General features: G+C 39.7%; 1 protein-coding gene across 5 annotated transcripts in view; it reads right to left on the reverse strand.

The window, feature by feature from the left end:
* Window positions 1-1060: 1060 nt before the first annotated feature.
* LOC100554993 (dual specificity calcium/calmodulin-dependent 3',5'-cyclic nucleotide phosphodiesterase 1A) overlaps window positions 1061-15634 on the reverse strand; it is a 36616-nt gene continuing 22042 nt past the window's right edge. For 3 of the 5 annotated variants that reach the window (XM_062957082.1, XM_062957088.1, XM_008116631.3), the window contains 6 exons: window positions 15310-15433; window positions 12469-12653; window positions 11626-11706; window positions 7696-7971; window positions 6887-7171; window positions 1061-1500 (listed from right to left, as the gene is read on the reverse strand). In XM_062957082.1, the coding sequence (XP_062813152.1) occupies window positions 1130-1500; window positions 6887-7171; window positions 7696-7971; window positions 11626-11706; window positions 12469-12653; window positions 15310-15433 (1322 nt within the window). In that variant the 3' untranslated portion in view covers window positions 1061-1129. The remainder of the gene's footprint in view (window positions 1501-6886; window positions 7172-7695; window positions 7972-11625; window positions 11707-12468; window positions 12654-15309; window positions 15434-15634) is intronic. The other 2 variants (XM_062957094.1, XM_062957092.1) reach the window with 1 other exon arrangement.

Genomic DNA, 15634 nt, shown 5'->3' on the forward strand with positions numbered 1-15634 from the left:
GCTCCTGGAACATGGCCATACAACCCAGAAAACCCATAACAACCCAATAGAAAAAACTTCCTTGTTGATGTGACAGGCAAGTATGCCAACAAAAGTTAATTCCAAAGACTTCATCCTTGTTCATGAGAGAATCAGTTCCTGTATGGGATGACAAACTCTTATTCTCTTCTAACCAGTTGTTTATTGCCCTTTGCCCCTCGTTCCCGACATGGCCAAGAAGGGGAGTGGGTCTCTGCCTGCAATGAAATCTCGAAGGCCATCTTCACTCACAATAGAAATAACATCTGAGATAAACTGTGCCTGTGACATACATTTTGTGTGACGTCATTACTTTTGTAGATCTGTGACATCATGAATTTTCCTCTATATATTTGTATGATAGACGAAGCCAATGAAGCTTTAAAAGCTTACTCAGTGTATTTTGTGAATTATCTTTGGCCAGTAAAATTATTGCTCTTTTGTAGGTTTTGGATTTTGCTTTACATCAACTATGTTATTTTCCCCAGAACTGACAGTAAAGGATCTTCCAGAAAGGATCACTGAACGCTACCAATATATAGGGCCTTTGGACTTTGTATAAACAGAGATAAACTGATTTCAGAAGTAGATACTTTACGGCAACACAGATAACAAACATACTTTGCTTTCATTTATTGCCTGTCACTCCCCTCTTTTCTAGCAACACAGGTAATCTTGGTTTAATAGTACTTGGGAGTTCAGCAGAGGGAGGACCTCTTCAATTTATATCTGTGTGTCCTCCTTTTTTAATTTTTTAATTTTCTAATGTTCTGAATTAAAATACAAGATAATCCAAAATGAATTCTTAAGCATGTACTGTTGCTAATTAAGTCTGCCTTTCTCCTTTATTATATTCCCACTGTAGCCTGCAGAAAAGGTCAATGAATTTAGTCTTAAGGAAAGAAGGGAATCCTTGAGCAGGCTTTGTTTTCATAAATAAGATATAATTGCTCCACAAATGCTTCTTTGAACATCCTGTCAACTGATTACAATAAAATGTTTCCGCCTTTAACAGCAAATACTCAGCACCCAACGTTCTGTGTTTAGTCAAATGGGCATGTATTTATTGGTCCCTACTGTGTTTCAGATAAACTTACATTGCAAGTTAGACTTATGGGGGTATTCTGAAGACCCCAAAGCCATAGTTTAAGGATGTGACAGATACAGCTGCTGCTCCATGTAAAACAATTTCACTATGCTCATATCCACTTGATGGTGTGGTATTTTCATTCATTGGGGCTGGAGCAGTGTTGTCCTCTTGCTGCCCTGGATCTTTTCTTGGCCCTGTCTCTCTTGAACATGTAACAGGGACAGAGTCAAAAGATACTATTTGTAGGACAAAATTATCGTTTCCGGAGGAAATTCCCTCGCTTCCTTGAGAGCCCTCACTTGGCTGTCCTGTTATGGGCTCTTTTTTTTCATCTGTAGGCATTCCGGTTTGATCTTGCTTCTTTTGTTCAGCAGCACGTCTCAAAACTTCTTCTGCAGGAAGAAAAAAAATATGTTGCTAGATAAGAAGGTTTTATATTGGATTTAAAGACTGACTTCTTCAGATTTTATGCTGGAAGAATGATTTCCAAATTATAGAAAATCAAAGCAAATTCATATAATTATGACTTTCAGATGTTATGATAACAGCTGAAAGCATGTAGATGACAGGTAATATTCCCCCATTCTTATTTCCTTCTGTATCTACATGTACTGATTGAGGAAAAGCTATGTGGCTTAGCACAGCTGGCTAAACCGCTAGCTGCAGAAAATCTGCTGATCGGAAGGTTGGCAATTTAAGCCTGGGTCAGGGTGAGCAGCAGCCATCAGCCCCAGTTCCCTGTTCATCTAGCAGATCAAAAGCAGATATGTGAGTAGATAAATAGGAACTGCTTTAAGTGAGGAGGTAATAAAAGGGATCCATAAGGACATGCCGGTGATTCGATCGGGATGTCAAAGAAAGACAAAGCTCCTCAGCATGGAACAAGGAGGGGCAGCACCCCCTCCCCTCCAGTGGCCGGAGCCGAACACAGCCTCCAGATACTGGAAATGGGGAAAAAAGATGGGGAAAGCCTTTACTTCTGTTTATGTGTTGTCTGTCCTTGTTAATTGTATAACACATTGAATGTTTGCCGTATATGTGTTCTGTAATCCATCCTGAGTCCCCTTGGGGAGATAGAGCAGAATATAAATGAAGTTTATTATTACAGTATTATTATTAATGTGGAAACACAGTGAAAAAGAGGTCTGAGCATTTGTTATACACACTGGTTTGCACATGGATTTTATGAAATTTCCTATTGATTTTATCCAAGGAGAAAAATAATTTCACATTACATTCTACTACTTCCCAATGTGGTATTAAATATCTAGTATATTTAATGCAAAAATTTCTGCTTTTCTGAAAGCAGTTCCCGTTTGAAATCTATGCTCAGGATCAGGAATGGTCAATTATTTTAAATTAGTGTAATTCGCTATTGTTTGTTTGTGACTTATGGGGCATGTGCTGCTCTACTGCTGCTCAGTCATTTAGTCGTCTCCAACTCTTCGTGACCTCATGGACCAGTCCATGGCAGAAGCTCCCTGTCAGCCGTTGCCATCCCCAGTTCCTTCAAGGTCAAGCCAGTCACTTCAAGGATACCGTCCATCCATCTTGCCCTTGGTCGGCCTCTCTTCCTTTTTCCTTCCATTTTCCCCATCGTGATCTTTTCCAAGCTTTCCTGTCTCCTCATGATGTGGCCAAAATACTTCAGCTTTGCCTCTAATATCCTTCCCTCCAGTGAGCAGCCGGGCATTATTTCCTGGAGGATGGACTGGTTGGATTTTCTTGCGGTCCAAGGCACTTTCAGGATTTTCCTCCAGCACCAGAGTTCAAAAGCGTCTATCTTCCTTTGCTCAGCCTTCCTTATGGTCCAGCTCTCGCATCCATAGGTTACTATGGGGAATACCATTGCTTTCACTATGCGGACTTTGGTTGCCAGTCTCTGCTCTTCACTATTTTGTCAAGGTTGGCCATTGCTCTCCTCCCAAGAAGTAAACGTCTTCTGATTTCCTGGCTGCAGTCTGCAGTAAGGCACACCTGTTTCGGCAGGCTTTTGAGTTCTGTTATTGATGTTTTAAAAAGTGCTTTTAGGATGTTTTAAAGATGTTTTTTAAAGATGTTTTTAAGATGTTTTTAAATTGTTGATTTTAGCCGGTTCTTGTAAGCCGCCCCGAGCCCTAGGGGAGTGGCAGCAAATAAGTTTGAAAAATAAATAAATAAATAAATCTGCAGTGATCTTCGCACCTAGAAATATAGTCTGTCACTGCCTCCACGTTTTCTCCCTCTATTTGCCAGTTATCAATAGGTGTAGTTGCCATGATCTTGGCTTTCTTGACGTTTAACTGCAACCCAGCTTTTGCACTTTCTTCTTTCACCTTGGTGATAAGGCTCCTCAGCTCTTCCTCACTGTAGAATTAATGCTGTTTGACACCACTTTGATAGCTATGGTTCAAGGATTCCTGTGATTTGTAGTTTAGTAAGGCTAAGGCACCAGCACTCTTTGGCAGAAAAGGCTGGAGACCTTGCAAAACTACAGCTTCCCAGAATTCCAAAGCAATCAGCCATGATATTTAAAGTGGTGTCAAACAGCATTAATTCTACAGCATAGATGCACAAGTGCATGTCCATTTCAGATTTTTAATTCTTCTGTCCCACAATGTTCCCATAATTTTTATGGCAGCCACCCACAGACAAGTTTTGGTAACATTTAAAATTGGTACTCTTGTTTTAGGGTATTAATTCAGAAATATTTAGAGGTAATGCCAATGAATCAGATCAAGCACCAACCTTTTTTAATGGCTGAAAGGCATGCTATGTAAAATGTTTACAGCTCCAGCTGAGCATAGTAATTTTATCTAACTGAATAATAAGTGAAGCTTGAGCCAATATGTTCTCTTATTAAGAGATAGAAACTTGTGTTAGATTATACACAACAGTGTATGCTATGCAGCATTTAGTTTGGCATTCACCCATGGATTACACAAGTTTAACTGCTCAGATTCTTGAAAGTAAATAACTTGATCATTTCAATGTCAATGGAGCCAAACATACCGGGAATAAAAACCACGCAAAATAAACTAACCCAAAGTTCCTCAGAGCAGCTAAGAGCAAAATAGATAGCAGTCTCCCAAAGCAGACAAGAGCATGAGGCACGGAGGCTGCTCCCTTGAAGCCCTAAAGCCCTGTACTCTCAAATTAGTGCGCCCACTGGCGCTAGCTCTTAACTCAAAATGCTACTTGAATGTCAAAGCAAAACCTGGCTAACTCAAAATGCTCTTTAGTTGGGAAGCTCATAAGTCAAAGTTACTCGATTCAAACACCACCTCATGGAACAGAAATGCTTCCCCTCATTTACACCAACACATTGCTTCTTGCCTGTTTAAAGAACTGGCTGACAGATGAAAAGCATGTCTCCGTGTGTGTACTTGGCCTTTGGATTACAGGAGGCTATGCTGTAATCCCATCCCATCCATGTTTAAAAAACCCCACAGAGGCATCCAGAATTTGTAAAGAGTGGGGGGAATCAGTGCCTCTATTACAGAAAGTTTATATACAAGATTTACCGAGAAGGACTGTTTTCATAGCAGTATTACTGTATAAACCCAAGTATAAGTCACCCCAGGTTATTATAGTCAATTTTTGGCATACATTTTTCATCTTAGTATATACAGTACATAGGTGAAGGTTTTCCCTTGGCATCAGGTCTAGTCGTGTCTGAATCTGGGGGTTGTTGCTCATCTCCATTTCCGGAGGCATTTGCTGGCACTGTCCGCAAACGCCTCTAAGGTCATATGGCCAGCATTATTGCAGGGAGCACCGTTACCTTCCCGCTGGAGTGGTACCTATTGATCTACTCACATTTGCATGTTTTTGGACTGCTAGGTTGGCAGAAGCTGGGCCTAGCAATGGGAGCTCACCCCGCTCCTCGGATTCGAACCGCTGACCTTTCGGTCAGTAAGTTTAGCAGCTCGGCGGTCTAACCCACTGTGCCACCAGGGGCTCCTAACCACTAAATACACATGTGAAATAAAACAGATCTGACAAACCTTGAATACATAAAACATTTTGAAAGGAATACTTTCAAAGGAATACTTAGAATCATAGAATCATAGTTGGAAGAGACCTCATGAGCCATCCAGTTCAACCCCCTGCCAAGAAGCAGGAAAATCACATTCAAAGCACCCCTGACAGATGGCCATCCAGCCTCTGCTTAAAAGCCTCCAAAGAAGGAGCCTCCACCACACTCCAGGGCAAAGAGTTCCAGTGCCGAACAGCTCTCGCAATGAGGAAGTTCTTCCTGATGTTCAGATGGAATCGTATTTCCTGGAGTTTGAAGCCATTGTTTTGCGTCCTAGTCTCCAGGGCAGCAGAAAACAAGTCTGTTCCCTCCTCCCTTTGACTTCCCCTCACATATTTATACATGGCTATCATGTCTCCTCTCAGCCTTCTCTTCTGCAGACTAAACATGCCCAGCTCTTTAAGCCGCTCCTCATAGGGCTTGTTTTCCAGGCCCTTGATCATTTTAATCACCCTCCTCTGGACACTTTCCAGCTTGTCAACATCTCCCTTCAATTGTGGTGCCCAGAATTGGACACAGTATTTCAGGTGTGATCTGACCAAGGCAGAATAGAGGGGTAGCATGACTTCCCTAGATCTAGATGCTATACCCCTATTTAGGCAGGCCAAAATCCCATTGGCTTTTTTCGCCGCCGCATCACATTGTAGGCTCATGTTTAACTTGTCCATGAGGATGCCAAGATCTTTTTCACACATACTGCTGTCGAGCTAGGTGTCCCCCATTCTGTATCTTTGCATTTCATTTTTTTCTGTCTCAGTGGAGTATCTTGCATTTGTCCTTGTTGAACTTCATTTTGTTAGTTTTGGCCCATCTCTCTAATCTGTTAAGATCGTTTTGAATTCTGTTTTGAATTCTTCCAAAATGTATCAAGGAATGATTTCATTTCTTCACCAGCTTCCACTTATGGTTTCTATTTGGAGGCTTCTCTTCTTCCTCTTCCTCTTCTTCAACATTCTGGGGATAGCTAGTTAGGCAATCTTGCCTGTTTTTCTCTTTCCTCTCTGTTTTACTGTTCATACCTGCTCAGTTTAATACCAGTTTGTGTTTTTCTTGCCTGTTGCAGGCAGGCATACACAGCTACAGTAGTATTGGCTAAAACAGAATCCAATTCTTTCCCAGCTCAAACTTTATTGCCTTGTTTACTGTGGACACACTGCTGGAACCTGATACTAAAAGCTTGTGTTTCCCACTATCCTTATAATGACAATGTGGCTACAAAAGTCCACCTAGTTAGACAAGAGGAAAAAACAGAAAGCTGGGCTGGACAGGTGTAAAAAGAGCCTTTTAAAAACAGGGGTGTGTCTGTATTATGAATTTAAAAATCAAGTTCAACATTGAAATAGCAAACAAAGTATCATTTCCTGTTGTTCTCTTAAGCTGCTGAACCTACCTATTCCACAAATTCTGTCATGAGTTTACTGGCGGAATGTGAATACATATTCTACAGCTTTATAATATATCAATGTCTCCCTGAAGGTGAGTACAATTCAGTGTGTATGCGTGCATTACATGTATTTGACTTTGCTGTCTGGAACTATCTGCTTGCGTACAGCTTTAGTCCTAGAGATCAACTTCTGCCAAACTGTATCTGGGTTATGCCAACTCTAGTTTAATTTCCAGCAGGCCATGCTCTTTGGTTGCCATGATGTACAAGCACCATCCACTTGTTCCTAAGAACATTTCCATTGTAAAATGTTTAAGGCTGGGATTTGTCTCTAAATTACAAAAAAAAAAAAACCCTAATAGAAATGGTTAATTACCGTTCCACAGGGAAAATATCTCCATATCACTTTGGGTTAGTTCTGTTGGTAGGAAGCTGATTTTAGGGGGTTGCTGGTCATCCTTCTGAGCAGCGGGATCAGAAGATACGCTTGTTATCAGGGACTGAGACTCATCTGAAATACATTCCTCAATGACAACATCATCACTTTCATTCGGACTCAGAGGTTTTGTTTCTGGCACCATGCGCCTCATCTCCTCTATGTTTTCACTTACAGGTTTACTAGCAGCCTTCCTCCAGGAGCTTGGATTATCTACCAATTCCTCTGCAAAATATATACATGGCAAAACATTATTCAGCTAAATCACTTTGGACAAAAAAGAGTGCTATTTCTTTCATTACAGAGATAATCTCATAGAAACATACATTTTCACTTTTAAATTGGAGATTGATGGAAACTCCCTAAATCATTTCCTTAGAAAAGGCCAACCAAACAACTAAACATGGAAATATCTAGTGAGATCATTCATAATTTATCTCTGAATTATGATAACTGTGGCCTAGAGGTTTCTTGGCTGTTTGTATGGATACATAGATTGCTCAACAGAATTCTGAGTAGATAGGACACATTCTTGGTCTTGGGCAGTAGGTCTTCTTTACAAGGCTAAATGCCATAGTATACAATTCTATTGCATCCATGCTGGTTTTAAGACTCTCCCCCTAACCCATTCATTTCAAAATATGGAAAGCCAATCAGTATTAAAGAACAGCATGCATGTATTAACAAACAACAAAAACAACAGATCTACACAGGTAATAATTTCAAGAGAAGTAAGTTTTACCGCATACCGTATGATTCAGTGACCTCCATGACATCATCCAGATGTGACTGTGACAGTTCTGATGCATCTGCATTGTAAACTATGAAGCTGACATCAATTGGTTCAAATGCTCTGCTATCAGGAAATTGACAATAGCACAAAGGTGGTTTTTCTGGTGTGGCGCAATAGCTTTTTGACTTTGAAGAGTAGTTTTTGCCCTTGGAGGCTTTCTGGGATTTCCCCCTCTCTGCTTTACCTTTTCTTCCTTGGTCTTTAGCCTTTTTACACTCAGTTTCCATGGATTCTAAAAGGAAAAGGAACATTAAAAATCACTGTAAAGCTAGGCATTATCCTGACATACCACTTTGTAAGCAGTAATTGTGACTTATTTTTCTCTTGCCCAGTTTAGAATCCTTAACACATCTTGTTTTATCACCATGGTTTCTTTCCTAAGGAGTTTAAAGCTTTCTGTAATAAGAGCACAAAAAACCACAGGCTGTTTTATAGTTTAGTCACCAGTCGTTTGGGTCACCATTATTTCAGCCTTCCCAGCTCCTGGAAATTTGCCATCCCCACAAATGGCTCTTTTCTTAAAGGCTTTGTTTTGTAAAAGCTCCCTGTCCTAAGAGCATGAAATCATCAGGGTGCAACGCTGGCTTACACTTTTACAGTCTCTCTTAAAATTCTACTGTGATGGCACCTGCATTCATCTCCAGCCTGAAAACATAGAAAATTTCTCAGGAATTTACTGCTGTCATCCTACCTGTGGGCTTTCCACCGTTCATGTTGCTCCTGACATGTTTTTAAGATTTATGTGTGCGTGTCTATATGTTTGTAATCTCAAATGGAGAATCACATTTTATTGCCCTTCTTTTATCTTGGTTGTTTTTCTCAGTATGTTCAGGGTTGTGTAATGAGGACCCTGATCTGATCATTTGTGGAGCCTTCCTCCGTTTCACCTCAAGATAGCATGAAGACTATAGACTCGACTGTCCCCACTCCTCCCTCTTTTCTTACTTTCTTTTTCTTTCAACATTTTTGTCTGATGAAGAGAACTGAGGTTTCAAAAACTTGCACTGAGAATTTCTTGCCTTTTTACCTGGTCTGATAAAGGTCTTATTGATGTCAAGCCATGTCACCCCCTCCCCAGCAGCAACTGTACCTCAAATTCTATCAGAGCTAAACCCTTGAATAAATGTAATAATGATATTTCTTGTGTAGCTTGTATTTCCTATGTACTGCATCAATTTCTAAATGTATACACTTGTATCAAATGTATCCTAAAAGCAGCTGCTCTCTCAGTGCCCCCTGTTTGCATAAGCTCCTGGGAATGGAGATCGCTGAACAATTAACAAAACGCCCGTCCAGCAATCCTCCAAGCCATATAACACCAGACACTTTTGTGTCTATATGTAAGAGAAATGACCCTTTTGTCACCAGGATGAGATTAGGATATTCACCTGTATGTCTGGAGGCTTGTCATTGTCACAGAAGAGGAGGCTAAACAGATATGAATACATTAGTCTTTTGAATAAGCAGAAAAGCCTCTGGCTATTTGAGATTGTCATATTTTGTCTTTTGGGTCTTGCACCTTTGTCTCTATGGAACTGGACACTTAAGTCAATCAAGATATCATCTGCATACCTATGTCATCATTTCCCCCAGTCTCATGCCCTCCCAGGGGACCTCTCTGCAATTGACTGAACCTTTAAACTGACCAATGATCAGCTGTTCTTCTTCCTGCCATGGGGATCTCCTGCCAGTGATGTCAGGGAAACCTCCAGCCAATCCCTGCATGGATCCTCGCTGGCGTGGTTTCTCAGCAGGTCAGGAGGAGACGTGGGAAGTCTGAATGGCTGTCAGAACTGCATAAAATGCCTTGTATTTTCCTATGGAGTTATGCTTGTTCATTTTGAGCATTGGCTGGTACTTGCATCCCTTTTGGCCAAACTGTAATAAACCTCTAGAGTTTGCCTTCAACCCAGAGTGCTTGTTGATCTGATTTAGCAAGAGCTCACCGAGCACAGACCTCTATCCGCGATCCTAGCTGAAATCTCATCATAACCATAATATGGACTTCAGGGTTATTATTCTAATTTAATTTTCATTCTTCTTTATATTTAGAAGCTTGTGCCAAAAACCTCAAATCACAAAGGACAGTTCAATCCTGTATGTGTTTCTCTGGGAGGAAATCCCAATAAATTCAGAGGGCTTACTTTTGAATAACTACACAGTCTCTTAGAGCAAACACAATGCTTTTTATTTTTATAACAAGTAGTAGAAAAAATAAAGTTTATGGGATAAAGCCCACCTCTTCAAATAGATTAATTAAATATATGGGTGGAGGTTAGGGAAGAGCCTGATTTGCAAAAGCCAAACATAGACTCTAGGCAAAAGTGCTTCCAGGGATTGTGTTCCAATACAGAGAATGGGAACCCATTTTTTTCTTCTAAGAGCTAATCTGATACAAAAGTGTGCAAAAACGTGGGCTGCCTACTTCATCTTGGCAATTCCTAGAGAAAACAAATGCAGGTAGAAGATTTAATTTGATTTATTTCTTACAAATCTCGATTTGAATCCTTGTAGATCAGCCATGTTTGCAATGCTGGACTATAGTTACCACCTCTTTCTCCATCTTTCTTTTTCCCCTGACAAGATTGTTCAAATTCTTTATCAACATGGAAGGCTGGCACAACAAGGATCACTCAATGGTGATAGGAGTTGTACATGCTGATTTTGGCCATTGCAATCCAGCATTCCACTGAATCCGGTTCTGATGAGACCTCACTAAGATTCACAAGTTGATTGAAAGAAACTGATATTTTAAAACATTAAATTTATGAATTTATATCTAGAACTCAATTAATCTGGAGCCACATTTTTAAAATAAAATTTGTCTGTGACTCATCTGCATGAGGGAACATGGATTGTATCACAGCCCTTTATATTAAGACAATGATGGGCAAATGTTTGATATACAGATGTTCTGAATTCCCATCAGGCCTTATCATCATGGTCAGTAGTTACACATTAGAGGGGCTGGAATTCAAACATCTGCTACTTTCTTCCCATATCTGCATTTATCTTTGGGGCCAGATGATGGTATTCTTCAGATGACAACCTTACTGCAAACCTGATGTAGCCAGCCTACTTAAAATTAAATATACGAAGTGGGTTGTTGTTATCTCTGAAACAATTTTATTGATCAGTCAATTGGTCTTATCAAAACTGACAATATGAACACAACATACAGTATACATCTAGTTCAAGTAAAATTATTAATATACAAGTACAGAGAGAAAAATTAGGTATGGCCAACTTATGACCTAATGTACCTTAATCTTAGGTGTATACATCAGATATCCTCGTCCCCCTTACACTGTATACCAATCTGATCAATATACTCTGATCTCCTATTAGGGGTAGTTGTTATTATTATTATTACTACCAGCAATAAACATAGAACAATGCTATTGTGATATTTTCTAGATCCATCTGATCTTGGAAGCAGTACTGGGTCCAGTCTGGTTCATACTTGGATGGGAGACTGCAAACAAGTATCAGATGCGGGAGGCTACTTTTCAGAAGTGCAAACTGTCAAAAGCACAGCTGAATATTACTAAGAAAACACTATAATTAATGGGGCCACCATATGTCAGCAAGTGATTTGAAGTCACACACACACATACGGAAAAAAAAACCAAAAGGAATGAAAGGAATGAAAAAGTTAAAGATGTGAAAAAACAATGGGCTACAGTGGCCTTTCAGATGTTTTGTGACTGCCACTCCTATAATTCTTTTTCTTTTCTCCAGTTGGTCATGGCATCCTCTTCTGTCCTTAGCACCTCCATTCCCCTTCTCCTGTCTTGCCCAAAGGTACATTTCACATCCCATCCCATCCTCTACTTGTACTTCACTGAGTCTCCCACAGCCCAATCCCTTTCTCCCAATCCCTTACCTTCTCTGGTCCCTTTGTCTCCGTCTTTGGTTTCTGATTCTGCAACCTGTCCCTTCAGTTCTGGGAGCTGCTTTTTTTGCTCTGTGCAGAAAGGAGAAGTTGAAACAAATAAATTAAGGGCACCCTCGATGGACAAGTCCTTCTTTCCCACACAATCCAGTTTTGGTTATGCTGCTCCATGCAAGGAATGGGCCTGATGCATCTGGATATCTTTTGCCTTCGTGGAGGAGTGTCCTATTATATCCTGGGATTCTGCCTGACAGCTAGGGCCATGTTGTACTTGTGGCTTCTTCTGTGATCTGCCTTCTGCACCCATTAATCATCATTTTCAGAAACATCTTGTTTTATTAAATTAAATTGATCAGTGGCTTATTCTGTATTTAGCTACTCCGAAACATCTTGATTATGCCTCAGGTTAGTGTCATGCCCTATCTATGATCTGTTTTATTTGGTATTTGGATCTGTTTTAAATTGTAGTTACTGTTTCATTTTACTATTAGTAATTTGCAATATGCTTTACTTCTATTTTTGTAATGGATTTTTTTAGGTACTTGCGATGCAATTACACTTAAGGAACTGCATGACCCCTATGTTTGCCAGAAACCATGGTTAAGCCTGACTAAGGAAAGCATAGAGATTTGCACTCAAGAAAGAAGAAAAGAGTTGGAACCCAAAATGTTCTGCTGGGGGAAGGGGCAGAGTACTCCACCCCATTTTAAAAGCCTGGAACCAAATTTACAAATCATTGTAGAGATAGGGAGCATTACTTACAGCTCAGTTTTCCTTAGATATTCAATATGATAACATTTTACATAAAGACCAAAAGTTACTATTTTTGCATACCTTCAGAATTTTTTTCCTGAATCTCTTTCCACTTTTCTTTGTTCTCTTGAATAAACATCAACAAATGCTCCTTAAACCTTGATATATCTAAAGCTGATAAAAGCTGTCTTTCTGTGGAAGTCCCAGTTTCAGGGTTGTCAGTGTCTCCATTTTCACTTCTACTTTCACTTGTATATTGATTCCGGCTGGGATGGGAAGGAAAGATAATAAAAATGAAGTTGAAACAGCTGAAATGATTTATTTGGATGAGCCTAGTGGTCTCTTCCTATTCTATAATTCTATGAACACTCCATTTTGGGGGCAAGGTACTCAAAGTGAAATTTCAGCTTCTGGGCTTTTTGGCTTATCTAGATGTATTACAAGTTGGCTTCTTGCCCAGTTATGGAATAAAGATGGCCTCCATTGCCTTGGTTACATTGTGAACTGAATACAGGGAATTTGTCCCTGTAAATTCTTCTGAGTGTTCCATACCATAAATAATGGTACTGTTATAAAATATAATGTGTGGAAATTAAATGGATTTGGATTGAATGAAATCATATGAAAGAAATATGAATGGGGCCTAACTGGGCTGAAGACACAATTCTAAAAACTACAAAAAGAGGTAAACTAATGAATTGTAATTAAAAATTGCTGATGAGAACTGCTGACATGACCAGAGACAAAACATTAACTCTGTAGTAGAAAACAACATGTTTACATTACCAAAGACAATGGCTTTTTTAAGTTAAGAAGGAAGCAAACAATGCTCCTTAAGAAGGAACGTCAACATCTGTCCAGGAACTGGACGTGTTTTGGCTGGGAAAAAAACACCTGTCAGTTATTTACAAAGACAATTGTAACATCAGCAAGAAATATTGCTATATAAGAGACCATCTAATATTCCAGAATTGTGTCAGCTGGTCTAGTCACCTGTCATGCTCTGCTCCATGGGAAGGACAGGGGTGGTATGTTTGCAGGGTGACAGATCTGCATGGAAAGGTTGTCTACCTCCTTCTCAGGCTGGAAGGGAAGGAGTGCATTTTTGGAAAAGTATTGGAAGTATTGGGAAAGTGGCAGATTTGCAGGGCCTAAGTGCAAGTGTTCTTCTTTAGGAAATGGAGGAAGAATGTATGCATGTGAAGAGTGAATGTGTATGTGTATTGTGAATGCTGAGTAGATGTGGAATCCCCTTTGTTTGTTAACTAATGTAGCTTAGATAATCTGTATGTCTACCTTCTTTCTCTGTGTAAAAGTTGCTCTGATATACTCTCTCAATGAAAATGCAATAAAAGAACCTTTGTTTAAAAAAGGTATTTACAACAGTACCATCCTGGACAACTTTGCTAGTATGGAATTTGGAGACACTGTTTTGTAGTGGTCCCTCTCCTTCCTAGAAGGGAGAGCTCAGAAGCAGATGTGTTTTAATGTCATGTAAAAGACACTGAACTAGCATCTTCAAGCTTCAGGCTAGCCTATAGCACAAAAACAGCTTTGGTCACTTTAGCAGATGACTTGGTCTGGAAGCTAGACAGGGAGACTGTATTCCTGTTGGTTCTATTGGACTCTCAGCAGCTATCAATATCAATAACCATACTATTCTTCTGGGCTATCTGTCCAGTGTAGGACTTAGGGCCACTGTTTTATTGTACTTCCGTCCTTCTTGCAGGGATGGATTCAGAAGAAGGTGTCTGGAGACACTTGGCCAAGAAACCCCTGGAAAAGGTCACCTGGAGTTTCAGGGTTCAGTGTCTGCTGTCAGTAATGGACTCAATGAAGATAAATACATTGAAATTTACTCCAGGCCATATTTGCAAAGGTAAATTAGCATGCCAGACTGTGTATTTGTAAAGTTAAACTAGTATGAAGTCAGATCTAGCTACTGCGACCCATGCCTTAATAACATCCCATTTGGCTGACTGTAATGCACTGTCTTTGGAGCTGTGTGGAAACTGATCAGAAACCTACTGGGTCCAAATTGCTCCAGCCAGGTTTCTGACTAGGGCTGGTTACTTGGATCATACAATTCTCCTGTTGAAATGGCTTCACTTGTTTCTGGGCAGAATTCAAAGTTCTGGTTATGACCTTTAAATCCCTATACAGCTTGGGTCCACATTATTTAAAAGACTGCATCTCCCATTATGAGTCAGTCCAGGTTTTAAGACCTTCAAGGCAGGCAATCTCTCACAGCAAGTCGGAAAAAATGTTATTCAGCATATACATGAAACCACTGGGAGAGTTTATTTGGAGGTTTGGGGTTCGATACCCTCTAGTGTGATGAAGTCTTTTAGCTCGCTCTTTCCTCTCTAACCCTATCTAAGAAAATTTAAGGCTGCCATCTGTAACGTACTGGATGAAGGCAAATAAGGTGAAGCTTAATCCCAAGACAATAGTGGTGCTAGGTCAGCATACAATCAGATCCTCTTCTCCACCACTTCTTTTAGTAATAGAAATGTTTAATCCTATTTTAATATTTATATTTTGTAGCTTTTTAAATTGTGTAGTTTTTAGGGTTGTGAGTCGCTTTGGGTCTTGATCCAAAGAAGAAAGCAAGGTACAAATATAATAACAACAACAGCAACAACACTTGTTTTACTGTGTGGTTTTACTTTTTATAAGCTGTCTTTTCCCCCAGATTTGGGGGGAAATTGGGCTATAGATGGAGATGGTGATAATGATGACTGACATAATTAAGAACCAAGATAGCAATAGCCGTGTTGAGTCTGCTTGTGGAGAGAAAAAGTAGGATATAAACATAAACATAATAATAATAATAATAATAATAATAATAATAATAATAATAATATAATTGAAGACTGCTAAAATAACGTTAACACAAGACAAGGTGTTTTTTTTTCATACCGCTGCTGTTTGGAGGAAGAAGCACATTTTGATTTAGAAGCTTCCTTTATAAGAGGAGCAACAATTTCTTCAATTAGTTCAAGTAGAAGAACAAAAAAAGGTTTTATTATGATGTCTAAAAAGCCTGTAAAGAAGAAAAATTCCAGACACAATATTTACATTTCTTGCAGATGAAGAAACTTCATTCAATACACAGTCACGAATGCAGAAATTTAGCTAAACTGCCAATACTCCATCTGCAAACCAGGCCCCTTCCACACAGCCATATAACCCGGATATCAAGGCAGAATATCTGCTTTGAACTGTGTTATTTGAATCTACACTG

Source organism: Anolis carolinensis, chromosome 1 (genome assembly GCF_035594765.1).
Source record: "Anolis carolinensis isolate JA03-04 chromosome 1, rAnoCar3.1.pri, whole genome shotgun sequence".
Lineage (NCBI taxonomy): Eukaryota > Metazoa > Chordata > Lepidosauria > Squamata > Dactyloidae > Anolis > Anolis carolinensis.